Source organism: Acipenser ruthenus, chromosome 3 (assembly GCF_902713425.1).
Source record: "Acipenser ruthenus chromosome 3, fAciRut3.2 maternal haplotype, whole genome shotgun sequence".
NCBI classification, from domain to species: domain Eukaryota; kingdom Metazoa; phylum Chordata; class Actinopteri; order Acipenseriformes; family Acipenseridae; genus Acipenser; species Acipenser ruthenus.
The window spans coordinates 78979839-79004732 of record NC_081191.1 but is presented as its reverse complement, the minus strand read 5'-3'; the positions used below and the strand labels follow the sequence as shown (position 1 = coordinate 79004732).

The window sequence follows — 24894 nt, the reverse complement described above, 5'->3', positions numbered from 1 at the left end:
ACTCAATTTTAAATATGACAGCACAGTTTTTTTTTATGTATTTATTTATTTTGCATTAATAGCATGTTTAATCGTGAAATATCTTGAAATACCCATTTTAGACCCTGACATTAACAATCTTTTTCCTCGAAAAAAATACAGCCCTGATTATGTAAAGGCATAAACGCAAGTGGTACTGTATATGGAAGTTGAAAAACACATTTCAGTCTTGTGCCATTCTCTTGGGTTTTATCATTCTTTATCACACCTTTTCATAATTTGGGAATCAAAAAGGTTAAACCTATATATTATTTTTAGTATTAGGCTCTATTAATTTAGAAACATTCTGGTCCTGACTGATTTAAGACATTTAAGAGTTAGAGTTGATAAAGCTCTCATTTTTTATTTATTTTTTATTTTTATTGAAGCTGGTTACTGTTTAACATCCCCACCCAAGTTTCAGTTTGTTTAGTAAATCGATCTAATGACAGGCAACCCTGCTGCCAACGTGCTGGTCTAGTTGTATTGTGTACCATATGGTAACGTTGTCACTACTTAGAAATACCAGAAAGGGATTCAATTTAGTAGGAAATCATAGTTTAAAGTTTAAACTTAAGAGGAATGACAGCAGAAGAAAAGAAACGTATTCACTTTCATAAAGGTAAGATTAAAAAATGTTTTTGAACAAATAAGTTGCTGCCTATTAGACGACTGTACTAGTATACAAGTCAAATTGTTTTTTTTTTTAAATACCTCTGCATTGTCTCTAGTTTATAGCGATTGCTGTTATTGCCCACAAAATTATTCTTTTACGGATATGCAACTGACGTGATATGTCTGACTACCTTTGTGACACCATCACGTGTAGAAAGTTCAGCATATTTTAGTGTACACACACACACCCACAGACCACAGCTCTTTGTGACTGTCCAAAGTGTTGTTTGAACCTTGCTTAAAAAATGCATGCATGTCCTTACAGTTTGTATTATGCTTACTAATAAGTTGTAAGATGAAGTATTAAGTCAGACAATTTGTAGACATTTTTTAGATTTAGTGTATTTTATCAGCAGTCGTTTATTTTGTGCAATTTAATTGGATAGCAGACAATAATTATGTGTTATACCTTAACCTGCCTCAACTTGCTGCTGTGTTAACATATGAAACATAGTATAATTGTTTGCCTCTAGGTCATGCTAAACCATTAAAAAATATTAACAATTTGGAATAAAATACAGAAGAAACATATGCAATTTTATTAAATCAAACAGCATTTTGACTGTTAAACCTTTGAATTTATTAGCTTTTTTTAATAAACATCCTTTCTAGCATTTTTTCTACATGCATTGTTTTTTTATATACCTTATTCTTGATTATCCACAGAGCCTCTAGGTAATGATAATATAAATATATTCTAAAGCAAGCTCCTTATATTGTTATCTACATTATTAAAAGTGACATTTTCAACTAAATGTTTTGACTGAAACCAGTTACATATTCTAAAAGCTGTATTCAGTTCTACTAGCATTCAGCACTTACATTCAGACAGAACCAGTGGTATCATCAGAAGTCTCTATTAAACTAGTTCAAGTGTATAGCATCTCACCTTGACTGTATCCATATCCATGCAAGGAAAGTCAGTTTCCTGCTGTTCACATTTAACAAAACAAATCTTTCAAAGTTCTTGTTTATTGAAATATGAACACAACGTTTCATAAATTAGCCTTCTGTGCATGTTTATTTTACATCTAAAGACCGGGCGTTTTAGTTGCAACTAACTCAAGTATAGTGTCTATCGAAAACCTTTATCATTTTAAAAAACAAACTCTGTCTCTTAATGTTATGTATCACATCTTGGGACTTTGATATAATAGGAAAAAAAATGAATATGACATTTTGAAGGAGTGTAACAGTTGTGCTTTGAAGACTCCTGTATACATTTGTATAACTGCACTCCACCCTTGTACTGTACATGGTAAGTATATGTTGGTGTTTTACTTTTTTTTTTATTAAACCACTTTTATTATGTTTTGTAATTTTTATTTCCTGGTTTGAAATAGCACCACATTTGGATATAGGTTTCTTATAATAAAAGAGATAGCATATCAGTATTGCTAAACATCCATTGCTTTTGGAGTAATAAATGATGGCAGGATCCCAGAATCTTCCTCTATGTTGAGTAACTCAAGGTTAATGTTTGCTTTCTGAACTAGAAGTTTTAAACTCTAGGTGGATATACAATTTGTTGCATACATGGGGTCTTCTCTCTACATTTACATGTAACCTTATATAAAATAGCCCAGTTCATTTTGGGTTCAGAAAAAACATAGCTCTTTTAAGAACCCATCTCATTCCACTTATCTCTTTGCAAAATATTATTGCATGCGCTAAATGCATTTGTAACACATTGATCATTAATCTGTGAAATCAACATATGAAGGTCAAAATTTAAATAGCTTAAAAGTTAAAGTGGTTAAAATGGGTTTAAGTGCTTAAATTATGTCAACTATATAACCCTTTCTTCCAGTATGCATAGCTGTAACAGTGTCATGAACTATTAATATCTATTGTTAGAATTAACTTTTATATATATTTATATATATATAGTGCATAAATGTGGCAAACAGTCACTATGTGTTTGTAGGCAGTTAGAATTAGCAGCATCAACAGCATTTTAGATCCTTATGTTGGCAGAGATGTGTTTGCGGTTCCAGGTATCACCAGGTACAAAGGTCTTTTATTCTGTCATTAAGGAACATAACCAAATAAACAAGCTGCAATATGATCCCTTTATTGGAGTTCGCTCATGGGGTTTTAAGTTTATTGCTCTGGCTAATGGCTTGAAGATTGGTTGCACAGAGCTAGGCCATGTGTAAAAGTGATAAGGTATAGTCAGGAAGTACAGTAGTACCATTGCAACACATAAACAAAATGATGTTCAATATTTTCAGCATTCTTGCATGTTGCCTATCATTAACCTACACACTGTAGACACATTAACAGACATACAGCTACAGACTTTGTATGGGGTTTAGACACGTATGGCATTATTTAAAAAAGAAAAAAAAAACAAAAAAACTAATTATTCAAATTTCAAATATAAATCGATTTTTACTATTACCGGTATTTTTATATATTTCCATTTGAATTAAATAAATAAATAGGATATATTTTTAAAAAATCTCAGCTAATTTGATATGTTGTTTACTTTTGAAAGTATTTTGAGGAATACAATCAAAAGGCTCATCTTTTTTAACTTCACTTTGGTCTAGGTTTTACCATCCCCCTACTACAAATCGCTGCAGTTTCTCTATTGACATTGACTTTTATTTTGTCTTACTGTAAGCATGAATCATAATACCTCCAGATATGCACAGAGTACTAAATAATGGAGATGTCATTCTAGTTCCCATATTGATAATCCTACTCCAACAATGCCCCTCCAATATATATATGTTTCCATGACAGCACACCCTACTGGTCTGGGAGACCTTACTGGTGAAATATGGTAACATAAAAGATTGATCAGAAATTTAACCCATGCAGTTAGGGATTAATGCAGTTTTCTGCTTTCTGGGTTTGTGATAAGGGATCCCATCTTCAGCCTCTCTTTGCAGCTGTATGGAAGCCCTGAACTGCACAGTGAAAACAAAAAAATTAAAAATGAAGGAGAAGCTATCTCATACATACAAGATACTGTCATAGAAATGAGAAACTTATCTCGTCCATACAAGATAATCTCTGTCATTTATTTTATTTATTTGCTTACTGTGTAGTTCTGGGCTTTCATACAGCTTTGCCCAACTACGACAACCTATGTAGGGAGGAAAGCTGGACAAAGGTAATAATTTCCAAAAAGATATGTGTTGTATCAAATAAATTATCAACAATCAATCACTTTTGAGTTCAATATTTCCAGCATTGTCATTCTGTTTTACTAATAAGCTTTTTTTATCTTTTTTTTTTGCCAATTATTTCCAGAAAAAAAAACATGTGCTTCTCATCTCCCTTGTTTCTTAAGAAATGCTTGATAATCTTCTAATTTAAATCTGATATATGTCTCAGTTGTTTCTCCAAACCACTGTAGGAGAAACAACCTGAGATTCTGCTTTTTTTTTGCCAATTATTTCCAGAAAAAAAACATGTGCTTCTCATCTCCCTTGTTTCTTAAGAAATGCTTGATAATCTTCTAATTTAAATCTGATATATGTCTCAGTTGTTTCTCCAAACCACTGTAGGAGAAACAACCTGTGATTCTGCTCACACTCCATGTGGCATTGCTTCTACTACTAAAGGTGAGCCACTGGGATGTCCCTTTGTATTAAGCAATATTCCAGACACAGAGGCTACGTACACACACAGGCTAAATGCGGTTGTGAGTTCACCTTTTGCTCTAAATACGGTTTGTATACACACACAGTTTGGTTGCAAAAGGCAGCGACAACCGCACTAGTTAATCCTGTTTGGAACAAGTATTGAGTGCGGTTATTAATTCAGTTTGGTTAGTTAATGTGCCCTAACTGTGTGTGTATTACAAATAACACAACCGCAGTTGGTGCTCAGTGGATTTCTGTGCAACTAATGATGTCATTGTTTATCAGACATTTCTGTGTGATAAACATGGCTATATATATATATATATATATATAGTAAAGTCATAACAATAAATAGTGCATACATATAATATACTTTTTTTATTTAATCATAGTACAGTTATATAATATTTTGTTGTACGAATATATATATATATATATATATATATATATATATATATATATATATATATATATATACACTGCGGTGGTTTTGCAGAAAAGAGCACAGCTGTGCTTGACGAGCTCTCGATCGACTACGTACAGTACTTTCTTTCAAAAGCATAAACAAAAACACAGCCTCCATGTTGTCACACAAAAACTTAACGATCGGCATGTAATGATGGACCGAGTTCAGTGGTTTGTTTATACAACAAACAACCGCAGCGAGTGCCGTTTGTAAAACGGTTGTCGAGCCAACTGCAGTGTGTGTGTACGTAGGTAGAGTGTTTGGATAATTGGATAGGGCAACAATAAAGTGTCCCAAACTGAAGACTGCTGCTTGAAACTAAGTCACATATGTATTGTTTATACTTTTTATAAAATTGCGCATTATTTTATATACCTTAGTCTGTGTATATCTTGAAATTCCAAACCTGAGGAAGAATCTAAAAATATTTTCTAAACATTTACAAAAATAAAAATGTATTTTGCTACCAGCCAGTTGTACTTGTCAGACTGTGTCACAATGTTAACTAGTGAACTGGGTCAGTTTATTTGTCTGCCGTTTACGAATTGTGAGTTAAGAACAGATTATTCTTGGTCTTAGAGCAGAGCATGTGCTGTCCATTTTCTTCGGTCTGCTTGGTTGTGTCTCACTTTACACATCAGTGACATTCCTATGCTGACAACGTGTTTGACACTTGCCATCAGAGCTGATATTTCCTAGACAGAATACCTAATTTTAACATTATTATCAAATCCAAACTTTATCATTCACTTGTATAAAATACACTACTTAAGTACTTCTTGGTGAGAATTAGATGAGCCAGTCCAAGCAGGTCTTAGTATTTAGTAAAAGTGTAATTGCACTTGTCTCAGTTAAAAAAACCTGGTACATTACAAATATGCTCAAAGGACAAAGGAAGTTCACACGCTCTCTATTTTTCTCTGGCTGTACAAAATAACTAACACATTCACACATTCAGCCATTCAAACTGAACTATGTTCTTCTCCAGTTGTGATGAAATGGTTAGGACATTCTTTAGCACAAGTTATACAATAGTATCTGAATTTTATATTTACAGAAATCTAAAATAAAAAGATGTAATCCTATGGAGGGGGGTATAACATACTTACAACTATTCTTAACAAACATCATTAGAAGTGTTCAAATCAATCAACAATAACACCACAACTGGATATCTAAGCATGTGCACAACTGCTACAAATAACCTGTTGAATCTGTGTTTTATTACTTCTTAAGTAAAATGTCTTGCTGTTACTAGTAACAGGCTATAACCATGTATTGGAATCCCCTTATTGCTGTCACTAGGCAATTGCACAATAATCAATAATAGATTTGATCCAGGCAATCACCATTATCTTTCATACCTTGTTTATAGCATACATTTATGTTGACTTTATAGTGCTCTGTCACAGCACTTCATGACCATAAATGGTGGAGTATTCTTTCATCGTTTCTTAAAGTCATTAGCTGTGTGGTGTCGAGGACCGTACAGGGTTCTCCTTATCTGTTTTCTGTTGCTTAGTTTCGTTTTCCCTGATGATGCTTTGATGAAAGAAAAGTTATTATTCAACGCTGGAGATGCATATCACCAGTGACAGTGCTTTAGGTGTGCCTGTACCTGCATCTGTACATAAATTATACTTTTGTTATTGGGAGCATCAGAACCTTTCTGTCAGCCCGTATGTATGTATATCACACATTTATTTTCCCAGTTATGATGAAACTTATCTGGGACATTCTTTGGCAGAAATTGTTGAGAGTATCAGAAACTTACTATATTTAAAGATACCTGTTGAGATGCCTGAGTTTGACAAGTTGGGGGAAACTGGGGCATTCAAACATTGATTACATGATTACATGCCTATGCTTCAACCCATGTTTGATCTGGAGAGAGAGATGCTGTAGATAGAGCTGAAGTCATTGATATCTCAAACCATTGTGTCTTTCACCCAGAAACTAAAAAAGTCACATGACCACATTATGGTTGTATTAGATAACAAGTCAAAATGAACAGCACCGTTAGGTTTTGCCCAAAGAAATATAAAGTCGACATCTCAAAGGATTTATGAGGTTTTAGCAGTTAAAAAAGGAGCTCAGAAAACAAATTATAGTTAGAACATAAGAGTTTACAAATGAGAGGAGGCCATTATTATTATTATTATTTTGTTTATTTAGCAGACGCCTTTATCCAAGGCGACTTACAGAGACTAGGGTGCGTGAACTATGCATCAGCTGCAGAGTCACTTACAATTACGTCTCACCCGAAAGACGGAGCACAAGGAGGTTAAGTGACTTACTCAGGGTCACACAATGAGTCAGTGGCTGAGGGGGGATTTGAACCGGGGGACCTCCTGGTTACAAGCCCTTTTCTTTAACCACTGGCACACACAGCCTCCTATATCCATCTTGCTTGTTTGGTTGTTCGTAGCTTATTGATCCCAGAATCTCATCAAGCAGCTTCTTGAAGGATCCCAGGGTGTCACAGTTGTTGCCATTACTGTGGCATCGTGTTTAACCTTTTGGTTGCTATAGTCATAGGTGCACCGCAGCTAAAATGTTGGGGGGCACATGTCCTGTATGTAGAACATTTTTCATAGGACTATGGGGGCCCCAGTGTACCCTGGGTGTACCCTGGGAGTAAAAATATCATTCTGTAAATGAATTACCTCAATAAAATACATTATATTATAAGTTATATTATAATATCTTTAAAAAAAAACACCTATATTTTAATATTGTCAAGAAACACAATACTTTTTATGGTGCTAGAACCACAAGCAGGAGGAAAATAGAATAAAGAAAACAGAACAGTTCAATTCGGATAAAGGAACATTGGTGTTTCTTTAGCAGGATCAGGCCATATTAGCTTTTTTTTGCTGGTATTATACACCTACACAGTAAATTCAGAATTTCCCATACAGCACTATGGGCGCTAGAGTTTTGTATGAATTCTACTGCTATCTCGATTATTAAGAAGGGCCAGTCTTTCTTGGTGAACATGGAGAATGGCAAAATGATTCAGCCTCTCTTGCACCATGGTGTTGCGCAGGTAGCTCTTCAAACCACGAAGGCAGGAGAAAGTCATTTCTGCTTCTGCATTGTTGCAGGGAACTGTAAGCAGCAGTTGGAAGAGTTTTTCTATTTCATTGAACATGTTTCTTACTACAATGTCTAAAGATAACAGCTTATTTGCTGTTATCTTCCACCTAATTGTGCAACCATCCTTGTTGCTGTAACATAGCTAGCTGAACAATTGTTTCTGGATATTGGTTAACTGTATCCACAATGTCCTGTTGGTCATAACATTTCTTCAGTGCATCAACAGTGGTAACAATGAACAGAAAACAGACCTGTGCTCGGTAGTATTCTTCTGCTGTGTAATGGCTTGGTGGTCTTCACTGACAAGGCAGTTGTGGTGGTTCAATGTCAAGCTCTGCACACATTTGTAAGGTTTCATTGTACAATGTAGAACATTTCTCATCAGTCCTAAGCACTGACACATTTTCTGTCATAATTTCCAAGGTGGAAATAATGCCAGGTAAACAACTTAGTCTTGACTGCACTGCCCGATTTAGAGTTTCCAAAAGAAGCAAGACTTCTAGAGCCATCTTAACACCAATTACAAACTCCCTGACAATGGCTGTATTCACACTGGGTCTGTTTCAAACAGACTCGGTGCGATTAGTTTTGTTTGAAACAATGTATCAATTTTCTTGCTGTTTACACTTACCTGCAAACACAGGGACGTTTTTTTTATGTCCTTCAATGCACTGATGCCGTAGCAACTCTGAAGCTGTTAAAATAACAGTATATAATTTAGTTTAAAAATTAAACATCGGGTGTATTTATTGCAAATCATAATATTTCATTATTTTTTTTATATGGTCATATAGTAAAAAAATGTTAAATGTACAAAAAGCAAGATTAAATAAATAGATCAGCTGTTACCATTTAAACATGTGATATACACATAATCAGAATAATTAAACAAATAATCCATAAGATTGTTTATTTTATTTTTGAATAGCGCTAACACAACCTAATAAATTATTCTGCTATTAACTTGCTAAGCACACTGAAGCAAAACCGGGACAATTACATTTTACTGTTTCTGACCGGCACAAAATATTATGGCTGAAAACTGTGACAAGCCCAGTTTTACTGGAATGTCTGGTGACCCTAATAGTTCCCAGAGACATTTGGTTTCTTGCTCTTCTTGTTTCTTCCGAATATGAACTAAACTATGTGCAAAATGTTTACTTCCAAGTCAGGTTACCTTGTATAGTTAGTTTCCCATGTGCAAAGTCCAGCAGTTGTTCACACTGAGGTTTAGCAATTTGCCAACCATACCAAGCCCACCTCTTTAGGTAGACTCGGTACCGCTTGTTTCCCAAGCGGACTTTGTTGTTCACACTTCATATCAAACGTTCCAAATCCTTCCGAGCGCGGACCAAACCCTCTAAACAGACCCAGTGTGAACACAGCCAAAGACTTATTATTAACCCGCAGGCTCTAATTCAGGGGTGTCAAACTTGTTCCATTTGGCGGGCCTGATCCGATACCCTAGCGCTTGGCGCGGGCCAGGTGAAAGTTATAAAAATACAAAGATGAACCCAAAACCTCAAAGTTATTGTATTTAACAAAAATGATCATGCATAGCATATTTACATTCCCCTAAATAGCACACGTGTGCAAACATGCCTCCAACGAATTCCTTCGCATGAGCAACACAAATAGCTAATTTTCAAATTATTTTTTCCTTTCCCCTACTGCTGTCAGGTCATACTTCACATCTCTCACTCAGTGTTATGTCACGTTGCGCATCCGTTTGTAAAGTGTAAAAGCTGTGTGCATTGCCAACTCAGAAGAGTTCAAGATTGAACCGTCACGCATTCTCTGATTATTTCAATACTTAACAATGGCCTACCACCATATCCCCGCTCTGTGGATTCAAAAGCAAAACCCAAAACATGTCACTTTACTCCTGTTGTTGTTGAACATGTTAGCTTGACGACTCAATGATATTTATTTAGAATAAAATATTATTTTAAGTAAATGCTTTTTTAAAACTCATGTTATCTCAAATCATCAACACATCCTCTCTTCCACACTCAGGTCATGGTTCCTGATCTAATTTTGAATTTACAGAGGTAATGGAACCCAGAGCAGAATCTGTGGATCTCAAACAAGCAGAAGAAGTTGCATCCTTGAGCCATCTTTCAATGGGGCTTTCCACTTAAAATAAATGGACAACAATACATTCCTAAATACAAAGACATTCTATTCTGCTTGATAGAAGATCCTCAGAGTTGACAAGCAAACAAAAAATTCTTCATAATTAGCTTAAAAATAAAATTGACCTTACTTACAGGACTATTTTCATAATATCTGTATTGGTATTAGTCTTTCACCATGTTTCCTTGTCATTAAAAAACACAATACGATTACGTATAAAGTAGCCTTCTTGTCACACACTTGAGTGCTGTCAGTTAATATCAAGAAACTACATCGCTGCATGAAGTATTGCTGTAACAAACTGACATACTTTATATATTCAGCATTTTGGATGCCAATATTTTGTAATGCATTTGCTAGTACAAACTGACTGTGTGCTATATATGGGTAACCGCGGTGTTACAGTATTTGACAATTCATGAAAAAACAGCTGTGCTTTTTAGATATTTTGGTATGTTTTATAATAGAGCTCCTGGTGTGCAGGAAAAAGAATGACACGCTTATTAAAGTTTCTTCGTACTGTCAAAAGTAACATATTCAGCAATATGTAACATAAACAGCATGGAATAAAGCATCCCATACTGTTTATGTTACATATTGCTGAATATGTTATTTTCCTGGAATGGGGTTTGAAACAACCTTGTGATGAGATTTTATTGCCTGATATGCTTTGCCCCAGTGTGTAAAGTAGGTAAAGATTGTAGCTCGATACTGAAGGGAACAGATTTAATAGTGAATGAGATAAGATAGGGATTGTTGTTTTGCCATGTAAGTATTGGTGATATAAGATTTTAGAATTTAAGAGAACAAGGGTTCTATGAATTTCCTCTTTGTAAATACATCAATAAGCCTTGTTTCACTTGAATATATTTTAAAGATGTATAGATTAAAGACTGTAGAATAACGATTAAAGACGGCTTGAAAACCATAAAGGAATGGGCCAGTTAAACCATGGGTTATGCTTATTCCGGGTGACAGGTAGTAAAGGCATAGGCTACACACTTTAATATTGGTATTGGGACAGCAGCCTTGGAATAGAACTGGGTTTGGGGCTTATTATCCCCCTTTATACACCACTCAGACCCCTTAATTATTAAATATCTTGGTATCACCAAATAGAAAGTGGCCTCCTCTTAAATAAAAGCTACATATTTTAATAAGAAGGCCATCTCATGTTGGCCACAATTTGCATGTTTACTAGTTAGCAGAAATGTGGCCATGTTTTCATTTTATGTAAGATGTGCTTTTTTGATTTGTACAAAATTACACTAAAAATGCATAATTATTAAAGGAATTAACAAACATATAATTAGACATGAACTTGAGTGTAAATTCAACACACTGTGGTGGTGAACAACAGTTACAAGTCAGTATTACAGTGCTATGACATCACTAACACCCTAACATCACAACAGAAACAAGCAAACTTTAATCAGAAAGAAGAAACAATTTGTGGAGCTCCTCCCATTCTATCACAACAAATTCATACAGTCGGGGGAGAAATGTAACCCTTGGCTATTTTGTACAGAGGCTGTGTAAAAGAGTAACCTAAGAGTTCACATGATTCTGGAAAAGGGAGTGTTCAACAGCTACATATGTTACTTTCAAGGATGACTCTCTCTGAATCCCTCATGAACATGGATTTGGCAAATTACAGCGATGTTTTAGATCAAACTTATACCACATTGGAGTTTGAAAATGTACATGTGGTTTATGGAGGGGGTGAGTGTCAGATGCGGAAAATGTTCAGCAAATTCATGTTTTATTGTTATTACTATTTTCTTGAACAATTGAAAGAAAATTAAAGTAGTCATTACAAAAGATACATTAGGTATTTGAATAGACATTGCAGCTTGTACAACATTTCTCATTTTCATGCACTGTTGTTTTTTTTTTGCTTGTTGTGTTGCTGGATTAGTAGCTGGGTTCTAAAGAAAAGTTTACTCCTTGGTTTGTTCTTTGTGCCACAGTTAAGGAAAAAATAAACACACATATATATATATATATATATATATATAAACTCATGTTAGGAGAATTTGGCTCAAACTGAATCTTGTTGGAAGCTATCCTTGTTGTCCTATCAGTCAAAAGCTAATTTTTACCTGAGTACAATTATTGTTCTTCGTCCGATGTAAGGTCATTCTGTTTATTTAGTATCTGTATATTTGTCTTAAATAGGGCCTAGATAAATTCACAGAAGATTTGAACAAGATCTGCCCATTTGTAATTTAGTCCCACAGCCACAAGATGTCAGACTCAACCCAGGCTATGTAATTGGGAATAATTAAACAATCAGACCACCAGCACAGATTTTTGGCAAAAAACTATAACATGATTAATTCATACACCAAACGTTTTAAAGGGCTTGTGGCACTTCAGCATTAGTGCCTTCAAATTTACATCTCTGTCAAGCTGCTTTTTTTTCAAAGAATGTTCAGCAAATCATTTTTGTAAAAATGTTTCTATTATAAAGAATCTCCTATATACCATGGTGTAGAGGATTTAAACATTTAATTAAATTGGCTGAAAGGAAACAGCTTTTTAAAATTAAAAACATTATACAATCCATAGTTCTGCTGCATGTAATGTTGTCTTCTTTCATAGGTTTTAAATCATTAGTATTATTTTATTTATTACAATATTGATCCAGGATACACAACTGTGGTTCTACATCTCTCATACAGTGGTCCTGAACTAGAATCCAAAGAGGGTATTTTTTTGGGTGCTACTAAACTGAAAGAGGCTTATGGTCACTGAAAGACACGGTTTTCACAAACAGAAACGTGTGTAGGACAGGGTTTTTTTAAATGGAAAGATGTGAAGGCGAGGGTTTTCTGTGGAAAGGTGTGAAGCACAGGGTTTTCTCGGTATACAAGTGTGAAGGATAGTTTTTTTAATGGAAAAGAGTGAAGGAAAGGGTTTTTCAACATAAAGGTGTGCAGGAATTTTATATGGTTCATATACTGTAAATCCATAAATATTTATGTGCTTTTTATTATGCGTTTTTCGTGTATGAAAAAAAAACATAAACATTTTTGCCAAGAATATCTTAGTACTGTACATATAATTAAGTAATATACTATAACCAGTGCAAAAAGGTCTCCAACATTTCTGGAGCAAAATAGGTGTTATGGCTTTACATTATTCTGTTAAATATACTGATACAGCATAAGTAAATAAGTAAACATAAATAACAAAATGTTTTTGAAGTTCATACCACTTTTTTTTCTTTCTTTTGTTTTTGTTTTGTAATTATTTTTTGTTAGGTCACAGAATCACCGTTCAGTAGTTTTTTCATTCAGCCATTTTATCTTGTTGTTGGAGTGGAAAGGGGCAGGACTGACAGTGATGTGAACCAATCACATGACAGATGGAGACTATTGTCTGGTGGTGTAAGGATGTTTCCTCCTATGATGAGGGTCAGAATCACAGGCCAGAATGTCCAAGCACACACGAGAGAGAGAGAGAGAGAGAGAGAGAGAGAGAGAGAGAGAGAGAGAGAGAGAGAGAGAGAGAGAGAGAGAGAGAGAGAGAGAGAGAGAGAGAGAGAGAGAGAGAGAGAGAGAGAGAGAGACTACTATCTTATGCCTTATGTTTGGACTTTTCCGGTGATCTTTAAAATGCATTTCCTGCCCGAGCAATGTTTGCTAGATTTTTTTTGTATCTGGAAAAAAAATGTTCGTCTTTTAAAGTACAAATGCATTCATTGATAAAGATAGGAAGTAGAATGAAGTTTATTTACAACCTATCACTGTAATGTAGATGTGTAAACATTGGCTATGTTTATAATGGGGGAAAAGGGACTGGTACACCATTGGTGCACTTTTGTAACATTTTTGATGTACCGCTATTTTTAGGAGGGTTTACAATCTTGTCTTGATAAGTATGAAATTTGAGATTCAAGCTTGCATTTTCTGCATTGAAATGACGTTTATTGAAAAAATAGATAATGAAAAAAATATAGAAAGAGGTGTAAATTGAACCCAGAATTAAACAGCTGTTTTACCATTGTACCACCTGTGTTTTTTTAAGAATAGATTAAATCCCATATTATTTTATAAAAACCAACATCATACACCTCTGCTTTGGAGGAAGGTTGCAGGTGGGCTTTATAAAACGTGATGCAGAAATACCTTATGATGTACTGAATGGTACAGTACAATATTTAACAAGCCAAAACTGACTGGAACCCTTCTGGTTGTATTACTTAATATCACACACACAAAAAAAATTATGTGCATGACAACATACTGAATTATGGGAAGAGAATGTACAATTTTAGCTTGCTAAATGGTACGTTCAAATAAAGTTGTTTATTGCTAGTTTTATTTAAAAGTATTGTGTTCCTCCCAAAAAACTGGCCTTGCCCTGGCTTTGTAATAAATGAAAACATAAGTATTTGTTATGTTAACAACCAAAAAATATTAAAAACTAGATATGGGCATATAAACTTGTATACTGTTTTTATGTACCAGCATGCAAGAAAACAAAATGTCAAATGCATTTGCAATATTCCTAAATGACCTCATTTCTTTGATCTATCCATTCAGTATTTATTAGTTAGTTAAATTAAATTAACTTTGTCTTTTGACAGACCACTCAGCTGGTACTTAATTATCCCAAGAGGGAGGATTTATAGTGTAAACAACATTTTGCATCCATGTAAAGATGTGTGTTGTCAGTTCTATAATTGTCTAACACGCATCTCATTAGTCTGCTGGGGAGAAGGTGACAGCAGCTGGCAAGTATACAAAACAAGTCATTTAAGAACTCATTTGTGTTTGCTTACGAGATGAAAGCAAGCAGTTCTGTGATGTGCCTGTGTCAGTCTTCATTACTTCCACTAAAAAGATGCTGTGCCACTTCCATCTGTTAAATAACAGTCTTAGCTAAATTAAAACACTTTTATTACAGTTTGGCTATTATTATTATTTGTTTATTTAGCTGACGCCTTTATCCAAGGTGACTTACAGAGACTAGGGTGTGTGAACTATACATCAGTTGCAGAGTCACTTACAACGACGTTGCACCCAAAAGATGGAGGTTAAGTGACTTGCTCAGGGTCACACAATGAGTCAGTGGCTGAGGTGGGATTTGAACCATTGACCTTCTGGTTACAAGCCCTTTTCTTTAACCACTGGACCACACAGCCTCCTTTGGCTAAGATGAATTTGGTAAATTTCAAGGTATGCACAACCTACCATAGACTAACAATTTTTACATACAGGGCTTCTGATATTCGGTTTAAACCAATAAAAAAACGATAAACTGATAATTGTTCTTGCTATATTACAGTTTGATAAGGAGTATTTACATGCTTTTGGAATTTCAAACAGAATTGCAAGTTGTGGCGAAATGTAAAAAAATTGCCTAAAAATACACAGAAACCCCAGAAGAATATGCATCTGACCATAAGGATTTTGTTGTGGAAGACAACAAAGGAAAGAAGGTACAATTGGTGCGTGCAAGTACTGTCGAGTTGCAATAATTTCATACAGTATATCAAAATTGAAAGCCCCGAAAAAACAAAAAACAAATTACATATAACTCGAAAATAACTAAAAATAAGGACCAAGAAATTAAATTAATAAAAAACCGAAAAATAGAAGCCCCAATTATATGTTTAAAATGTGTAAAACGACTGTCAGGTGTCTTTTTACTGCTGCAGTACATGTCACCTTAAAAGCCAGAGTTATGATGACAGGCTTAAGTTTTTGCAGATTGGCCAAGCTAATGCATTTATTCAGGGTTGTAAGCATAGCTGCTTTGAGGTTGTGTTTCTTCTTTTTATATATATATATATATATATATATATATATATATATATATATATATATATATATATATATATGTCTTTTGTATTCAGCCAATGAACGTCCTGGTAATTGATTTGTAATCAATTATTCTACCTTTTTAAGTACCTGAAATATCCTTTTCTTTTTTCATATATATATATATATATATATATATATATATATATATATATATATATATATATATATATATATATATATATATATATATGTGTGTGTATGTATAATCTTCAGACAGTTTGCCAGCCGAGCCAACAACCATGAATACAGCAGAGAATGGAGTGAATTCACACTGCTCAATCTGTGGAGACAGAGCAACAGGCAAACACTACGGGGCCTCCAGTTGTGATGGCTGCAAGGGCTTTTTCAGACGGAGCATTAGAAAGAGCCATGTATATTCCTGCAGGTACATTTGTGTGGAAAAAAATAAATATTAAACTTTGTCCTATTGAAATAATAACAGCCTTAAAAAAATGGTACAATAATATACATGTCAGTACATTTTTTTCATTTTAAGAAAATCCACAAAAATATAATGATGAGTTGAACACAATTATATTATTGAAAAACGGTACAAATGGTCCTTATTCAAGTTCTAAATGTTTGCTTCAATTACTGTAATAACTTAATAATGCTTTAACCAACAGGTTTAATCGACAATGTGTTATTGACAAAGACAAGAGGAATCAATGCAGATTTTGCAGACTTAACAAATGTTTTCATGCAGGAATGAAAAAAGAAGGTAATTACTGAACATGCACTGTTTCTGGTATATGCATTGGGGAGAAAAACAGATCCATTCAATTTGCCTTTTACACAATGCAAAACACTTCTTCATTAGCTCTGGCACTTTCAGACATAGTTCAATACGTGTTAATTTCATGTATAGAAACACTGGTCTCTATTCTAGACTGTTGTGAAATTAGTCAAATGTAAGATATGTTTATATAGAATTTCTTAAGCCATATAATAATCTATGCTATACATGCAATTTCGAATTTATAGGAGGCATAACCATAGCTTGGTGGTTATAGGTACAGACCGTGTGCTCACTATCCTGTCTTTCTACGTACAAATAATACAATAATACAAATATAACAAATACAATGTTACATATCGACTGCTATTTCACTCAAAGTGTAAATTGTATAATGTAAAAGTAAAATACCTGTTAATGCAGCAAAATGAACAAGAAACAACTTAAGCATCTACATTTTAACTGGTTTATTTCTAGTACGGTAGCAACTGTTTTTTGTTTTTGTTTTTTCAGAGAACATACCTCTATAAATGCTAGTGTATGACTTCCTGTCAAAAAGAATACAATACAAACAGTTCACACTCAATGGAGCACATAATGTTTGTGATTAGTTTAGTGTTAAGACCACATCATGTTATGACCATTCATCCACCAGGGAATATACGCTTCATTGAATATGCATTAAAGAGACACAGACATTTTAATTTCCAAGCAATGATTCATGGCTATGATTAGCTCTGATGAGTTAAATGGTTTGCTTATTGTCCAGCTGTACAGAATGAAAGAGACCGGATAAGCTCTAGAAGAAATACATACCAGAGCAGCAGTTTACCATCTATAACTGCACTGGCACAAGCTGAAAGTCTCTCTCGGCAGGTATGTACACCCGTTATGGACAGAATAAAATCTAATTGTGTATTGGTCTTTTAAAATAAAAAAAATGGCCACCATCTAGATACCAGACAAATTGTTTCATTAACACAACTCTGCCAACTAAAAATATGGCTATGTTTATACATTTCAGATTATTTTTTACTTGAAAACAAGATAGAAAAATGAAATGAGATGTACTGAAGGCCAAACTAATAATGAATGTCTGTATACAGATATTTTGCAAACTTGCATCTTAAAAAGTACACACAGTGTTATTAATGACTCTTCTATAGAATGACGGTTGCTAATTTGCATGCACATTAGTCGTTACCGATGCATCAATAATGTAATTTTGAGTTGCAATTATCCACATGACTGATTTGTGATTTTACTTTGGGAACATCAACATCTTGTGGACTAACTTGTGTGCCCTTAGAGTAGTAACTTCACTTAAACTTAATATCCATTTCTCTTTAGATCAGTGTACCCAGCCCTGGAGCACCTACAGATGTATCAGCAAAGAAAATTGCCAGTATTAGCGATGTATGTGAATCTATGAAGCAGCAGCTATTGGTTGTGGTAGAATGGGCAAAATACATTCCAGCATTTTGTGAATTACCACTAGATGATCAGGTAATTATTTAATATGAAAAAAATAACACCTCCATTCAAGAAAAGAGCATATTCTTATTGCTATTATACAGTGTGCCTTTTAGCATACAGACACAGTAATTATTTTGTGATTATGCAAATATTGTCAGACTGTTTTGTATACAGTATACTGGAGCAGGCAATTACCAGTGCAATGATGTTATACTGTAGGCCTCCTATTGATATACAAGAAAATATATACATTTGTAAATTGGTAAAAACAGGGGTTAGCAAGCTTCTTTGAATCATGCCCCACCTTAGCAATTTTTTTTTCTTTGCTCGCTTGAAGTTTAAAGAAAGTGAAGAGTAGTTATATTAAGAAATACTTTTGTACAGCTACTGGCAGCAGTGGAATAATAATAATAATAATAATAATAATAATAATAATAATAATAATAATAATAATAATAATAATAATAATACTTTTTATTTATATAGCACTTTTCATTTAAAAATTACAAAGCACTTCACAAAGCAGCATAAAAACAGACATTCAATAGACAAACAGTAAAAACAACAAATCATTTAGAGAAAGCCAATCGAAAGAAGTAAGTTTTAAGATTAGTTTTAAAAACATCATCTGAGTCACAATTTTTCAAATAGCCCGGCTGGGTGTTCCATAGGCGTGGGGCTAAAGAGCAGAAAGCCCGATCACCCACAGGGCACAGACGAGTCCTAGGCACAGACACAAGAACATTGTTACCAGATCTCAATTTCCGTTTAGGTGTGTGGTAGTGAAGGAGATCCCTAAGACAGGCAGGGCCTTGAGAATGTAAGGATTTATAAGTTTGTAATGAAACCTTAAAATCAATCCTATATTTGACTGGCAGCCAGTGGAGAGAAGCAAGGACAGGAGATATAGGCGCATGTTTCTTGGTCTTAGTGAGAATACGGGCAGCACTATTTTGAACATATTGTAACCTGTTGATAACCTTAGAGGAGATACCTGCAAAAAGAGCATTACAGTAATCCAATCTTGATGAAATAAAGGCATGTGTAAGCTTTTTTGCATCAGTCATAGATAATGAGGATCTAAGTCTAGCAATGTTCCTAAGGTGGAAGAAAGACACTTTGCAGACATTCTTAATATGATCCTCAAATGATAACATAGGGTCAAATCTCACACCAAGACTGGTAACCAATGAAGTGGAACTGATCTCATGTCCATCAATAAGCTGCCTTAGTGCCAGTAAAAGTCCTAATGGTAGTAACATAGTAAAAAACAAAGAAAACACACACATGCCCAGTACCTTTTGTAAAATAGGTCATCCTATTACCTGCTCTCTTTCTAAGAAATTATTACTGAAATCGCTACAAACTTTTAAAAACATACATTTCTCTGGCTGCACTTTTGTTTTTTATAAACAGTCTATCATTAGCCAGTACATCCAATTTCTAAGTAACTTTCTGCATATTTCCAAACCTTGTGGTTTTTAGACAATGATGCACCTTCAGAATCACTCTGACTGATTCATTATATAATGAACAAGGGTACAATGCGGTGGGAAAAGAACTGTCACTGATTCTAAAACACAAAATTGCCCGTCATTGAGTCTTTGTATTATTAAGTGTGGTTTTCCAGACTATCGTAGGTAAACTAAAAACACATTTTTTAAAGAAAACCAATTTTGCAAGTTTGTAAAATTCACATTTAGACTTATTTGTAAAATTATATTTTTAAATGTATTTTTACTGCTATAATTAATGTAGAGAGACACATTGCTTTCATACTTCAATGTTACATCATATTTCTAGACCTGTTTTGAAATGACTTCATGTTATTATTTGTATTCAAATGTATTTCAAAACCAGCCTGTTACCATGGTCATTCCTCTTGTTGGCCCATTTAATGCAAGTGTACAGTATATCATAGACAGTATATACATAGTTGTGTGTATGTCTCCCCCTGAGATTATATATATATATATATATATATATATATATATATATATATATATATATATAGATAGATAGATATATTATTTATTTATTTATTTATTTATTTTTTTTGTATTCTGCATTTAGGTTAGTCTGTTGAGAGCACACGCTGGGGAGCACTTACTTCTTGGGGTAGTGAAGAGATCAACCCCTTACAAAGATCTCCTTCTTCTCGGTAATACATGCTCATCCTCTTAATTTTTTTACATAATAATTGCAGAAAATAGTATACATGTATGTTTTCATTCTATGTAGAGGTGGCAAAATTAAAACCTGATAGCAAAATGTGACAACTTTTACATGTAGCATTTTGCAAGAAATTGCACATTTTCGTTAATTATTTTATTAAAGTGTGAATCTGAACTTGCAGTAAAAACTAGTGCTAGTGCTGTTTTTATTTTAAGACTTGTGTGACTCTGAACAAAATTGAAATACATATATCAAGCACAGGTTAATTAATTGAAAACTACATACATAATATTAAACATGTACCAGCAATTTATTCCTGTTTATTCCTTTTGTGGAAAATATGTTTTGTTTGCTCGTATTTTGTATTAGTATACTAATTCTTTGTTTTATTTCAAGTGGTGCACACTTTGCACTTGAGCAAATGATGTTTTGGTTTTGAATGGATTTGAATGAATGAATCTGCTTTGCTGTTTAAATACTGAGAAACTCCAAGATTGTTGTATCCTAGAGCACTGCTTTAATGCAATGGGATTGACATGCAATTCCTATCGTGTTTTTAATGGGTAGATTGCTGTATGTGCAATTATGACAGCACCACAGTAGTAGAGCAGTAGAAATATATATCTTTTTATTTTATCTTATTGTAGTTTTTTTTAGAGGGCATGGGCAGTATTACTGTAATAGGCAGTTAATTAAAGAGTGGGGGACTTCACGTATGTTACAGTTACTGCTGCTAATGAGAAATTATGATAACTCAGTTATTTTTCTGTGCTGTTTATGTCAAAAAGTTTTTTTTTTAAAAAGTGGATAATGTTTAATAAAAAATATGTATATAGTTAAAACATGATGTATACTTTGTTTTTATTTGTATACATTTATTTGAGTTATTTTATTCATGTGTATCTGTAATAAAACAAAATAAAACATTTTTAGCGGATAAAACTAAATAAAACAAAATTTGTGAAAAATACAATACAAAATTATAATATAAAAATCTCACAGGGCTCTAATTATAATTCATCCCAGATAACGAAATCTAAAATAAACAGTCCATGCTTATGTGTTCTTGAGACATTCCCACTTGCTAATAGCTTTTTTCTTAAATCTTAAAGATTGCAGATTAAGTTAAATTGCATAAAAAAGTATATTATACAATTGTACTGATTAATCTTCCTTCTTTAAGGCAATGACTATATTATCCAGCGCAACTGTCCTGAAGTTGAGATTAGCCGAGTTGCAAACAGGATTTTGGATGAACTGGTTGTGCCTTTTCAGGAATATCAAATAGACGACAACGAATATGCCTCTTTAAAGGCTATTGTCTTCTTTGACCCAGGTAAGGAATTCTCAAAAAGAAAACACTGCATAAAGTTAATTCAACAAAGCGATAAGAGAGCACAAAACAGCAGCCCATTAATAAAACAACATGTGTACAGTATGTTGCATATTTAGAGATGAATTACTTATTTTCTCAGAAGCTAAAGGCCTGAATGATTCATCTAAGATTAAAAGCATGCGGTACCAGGTGCAGATCAGTTTGGAAGATTACATCAATGACAGGCAGTATGATTCTCGAGGGAGGTTCGGGGAGCTACTTCTACTCCTGCCAACTCTGCAAAGCATCACTTGGCAAATGATCGAGCAGATCCAGTTTGTCAAACTCTTCGGAATGGCTAAAATTGACAACTTGCTTCAGGAAATGCTTCTGAGCGGTACGCTTCTTTCTTTTCTTCTGCCTAACCTTTGCCCACTAAACTTCTTAAATTATAATTTTTGTATTTATGTACTACTGGAGCACATCTACAAATTGCTGGTACAATAAAACAGTAGACTGATGCAATTATTACTGTAGGTTTCTTGATTGAAAACAACGTATTGCCCAATTTTGAGTAATAATTAGATTATCAAAAAAATTATTTTGGTTTTATGACCTCCCGCTAATTAGTTTGGATAATTGGGGTTTTACTGTAAATTATGGTGACTTTTACCTTTTTAATTCTGTTTTGTAGTGCTAGTTATTAGCTGACATGCAGTTTTTGGTTTACAATTTAGCAAGTATCATATTTTGCAATGATAGGGAAGATAAATTTGGATATCATGCTATTCTTTACATAGTCCGGTCTAAACTGTATTATAGAATTAGGGCCCGGACCAAATCAAAACTTTGACAACCCGTTAATCGCACTTAACAAAACTGTATTTAATAGCGTTTTTTTTTTTTGGTAAGTATCTTATTTCTTCTACTCATAAAAAGAAAACACTATTAAATACAGTCTAATAGGTGCCTAGGTGTTGTGCATACTTTCATGATGGATGATACAAAATGCCATATTTTCCATGTTTCTGCAGGAACAGTTAATGACGCAATACACACCCATCACCCTGTGCATCCACATCTAGCCCAGGATCCTTTGACTGGTCAGACTGTTTTAGTAAACTCAATTCCAACTCCAGTGCTCACGGAACATATTTGTAAGTCTCTCTGTGCGTATAATCTACTTACCAGTCATTTCTGAGATAGGTCGAGTGCTGTCAGGGAATGTTAACTGTACTGGAATCAGAAAGTAGCACTTTGTTAGTATTTCAAAATATATTTTCCACCTTTCATTTGCTTTGGTATTATTTTCATTTCTCTAACAAAGCAGATGAAATAATGAATGACTGGAGGAGTGGAAAAAGTAATATTATAGCTAATGAAAGGTAGCAAAATCCCAACAAGTAAATCTTTAAGGCTGGGTGACAAGCTCCCATAGTACACACACATAGCATTAGTTTATACATCTCACTTCAGGTTTAAAGAAATAAGCATGGGGGCAAAGGGCAGTAGTACTATTGTAGTTGTTATATATCTTTTTTTTACATATTCCAGCGACTCCAGAAACTCCATTACCATCGCCTCCACAAGGATCTGGACCAGAACAATACAAAGTGACTTCAAACTAAAATGTTGCCAAACAGCATGATACTTTACTTCTATGACTGCATAGCTTTCAGATGCAATTTTACAATTTTTCAGAACCACATATTGGGTTTGTCATGATGGCTGAGAATACTGACAGACTGTTCGTAGAATCATGGGTCATGTTTTTTTTTTTTTTTTTTTTAGAAGCATCCTAAATAATGTGTAAGAACTGTTTCTTAATGGTTCTAAGTATTTATTTAAAATTACTGGTACATATTTACTACTCATTGAACTTTATATAAAAATATAAGACTAATTGGTTTTCAATTTTTTGGTTTCAAAAGTTGGGTGGGGGTGGGGGTTCATTTTCAGTAGCTGGGGCATGTAGTAATAAAATTTAAAAAATAAAACATTCATTTTTCATTCAGATTGGTGCCTTTGCGGTCATGAACTCCATCTGGAGGGGGGGGGGGGGGGTTCTTTCACAGCCCCTCTATGCCAGTAAGATCACATAGAAAATATATTTATAGTATTGAAATCATAGACATTGGAAATGGCAAATTTCACAATCGAAAAAAAAAAAATTCTTAGAAGCAATTCTTTACTATTGGGCTCTGCTTTCTCCTCTCTGCTTGATATCAACCATACTGCATTGCATGCCAACGCTGCCTCTGTTGATTGGCATTTCCGCTGGATCCTAGTGGAAACCGCTACACTGACTTGAGATTGTACGAATACATTTTTGAGAAATACAAGTTGCTGCAATGTGAGCAGAACATTTTCCTTAGTTGAAAAAGTCTTATCTTTGGAACCAGAAGCACAGAAACTCAAACTAATATGAAGCAGTCTTCATTGGTGATGACAAAGCTAAATTGAAAAAATAAAGTCAACTGAAAATGTGGGGCTTTTTATTTTTTCAGAATTGCATTTTTTAGGGTCATAGAAAAAAAAAATTATATATATATATATATATATATATATATATATATATATATATACACACACACATACAGTGGTTCCGAATAATTTTCCTTTAAGGTCTCACTGAACTGACACATTTCAATTGAAAGCCGGTTAAACTTTTAAATCACACAATTAGGTTGTGTGATTAATCTCCAAAGTGCTTTCAATTAAAAACAAATTGTTGTCTTTTAATCTGTAGACAGGCGAGTTCCACGTGGCTGATGCAGATCCACATTATAAACACATAAGCATAACAGTGTAACGTCTTCAGGTAGGGTTTTAAAAAAATCCCTCTTGTTACAATTCTTCAATCTACTGATGTTGAGGTTTAAAAGTTTTAAGTTGAGATGAGGCAAAACATACATGACGATAACTGACCAGTTAAAAGATGAGAATTCTCTTTGAATCAAAACCACTCTGCAGAACCTAATGACATAATTTAAGTGCATCACAATGTTAACATTTAAAAAAAAATTAAACGCTACATGAAGACGTTACATACTATTGGCATGCTTATGTGTTTATAATGTGGACCTGCATCGGCCACGCAAAACTCACCTGCCTACAGATTAAAAGGCGACAATTTGTTTTTAATTGAAAGCACTTTGGAGATTATACACACAGCACAACATTGTGTGATTTAAAAGTTTAACCGGCTTTCATTGGAAATGTGTCGGTTCAGTGAGACCTTAAAAGAATATTATTCGGAACCGTCGTATTCGTCCCATCACGAATTATATATATATTATATATATAGACACACACACACACACACACACTAGATGTAAACTTTTGATAGAAACTAGTTTCATATC

General features: G+C 34.0%; 1 protein-coding gene across 3 annotated transcripts; it reads left to right on the top strand.

Moving 5' to 3' along the window:
* Positions 1-522: 522 nt before the first annotated feature.
* On the top strand, positions 523-23582 carry hnf4g (hepatocyte nuclear factor 4, gamma). Of its 3 annotated transcripts, none has more exons than XM_034059102.3 (10): positions 523-640; positions 16041-16212; positions 16454-16548; positions 17333-17439; positions 17914-18069; positions 20113-20200; positions 21398-21550; positions 21690-21926; positions 22564-22686; positions 23084-23581. In XM_034059102.3, exons 1-10 carry the CDS (start codon positions 601-603, stop codon positions 23155-23157), a joined length of 1245 nt encoding a protein of 414 aa, XP_033914993.2. In that variant the 5' UTR covers positions 523-600; the 3' UTR covers positions 23158-23581. The 3 variants fall into 3 exon arrangements, with proteins under 3 accessions (XP_033914993.2, XP_058873237.1, XP_058873238.1); XM_059017254.1 differs by lacking the exon at positions 523-640 and adding an exon at positions 4197-4271; XM_059017255.1 differs by lacking the exons at positions 523-640; positions 21690-21926 and having other exon boundaries at positions 23084-23582.
* The last annotated feature ends 1312 nt before the right edge of the window (positions 23583-24894 follow it).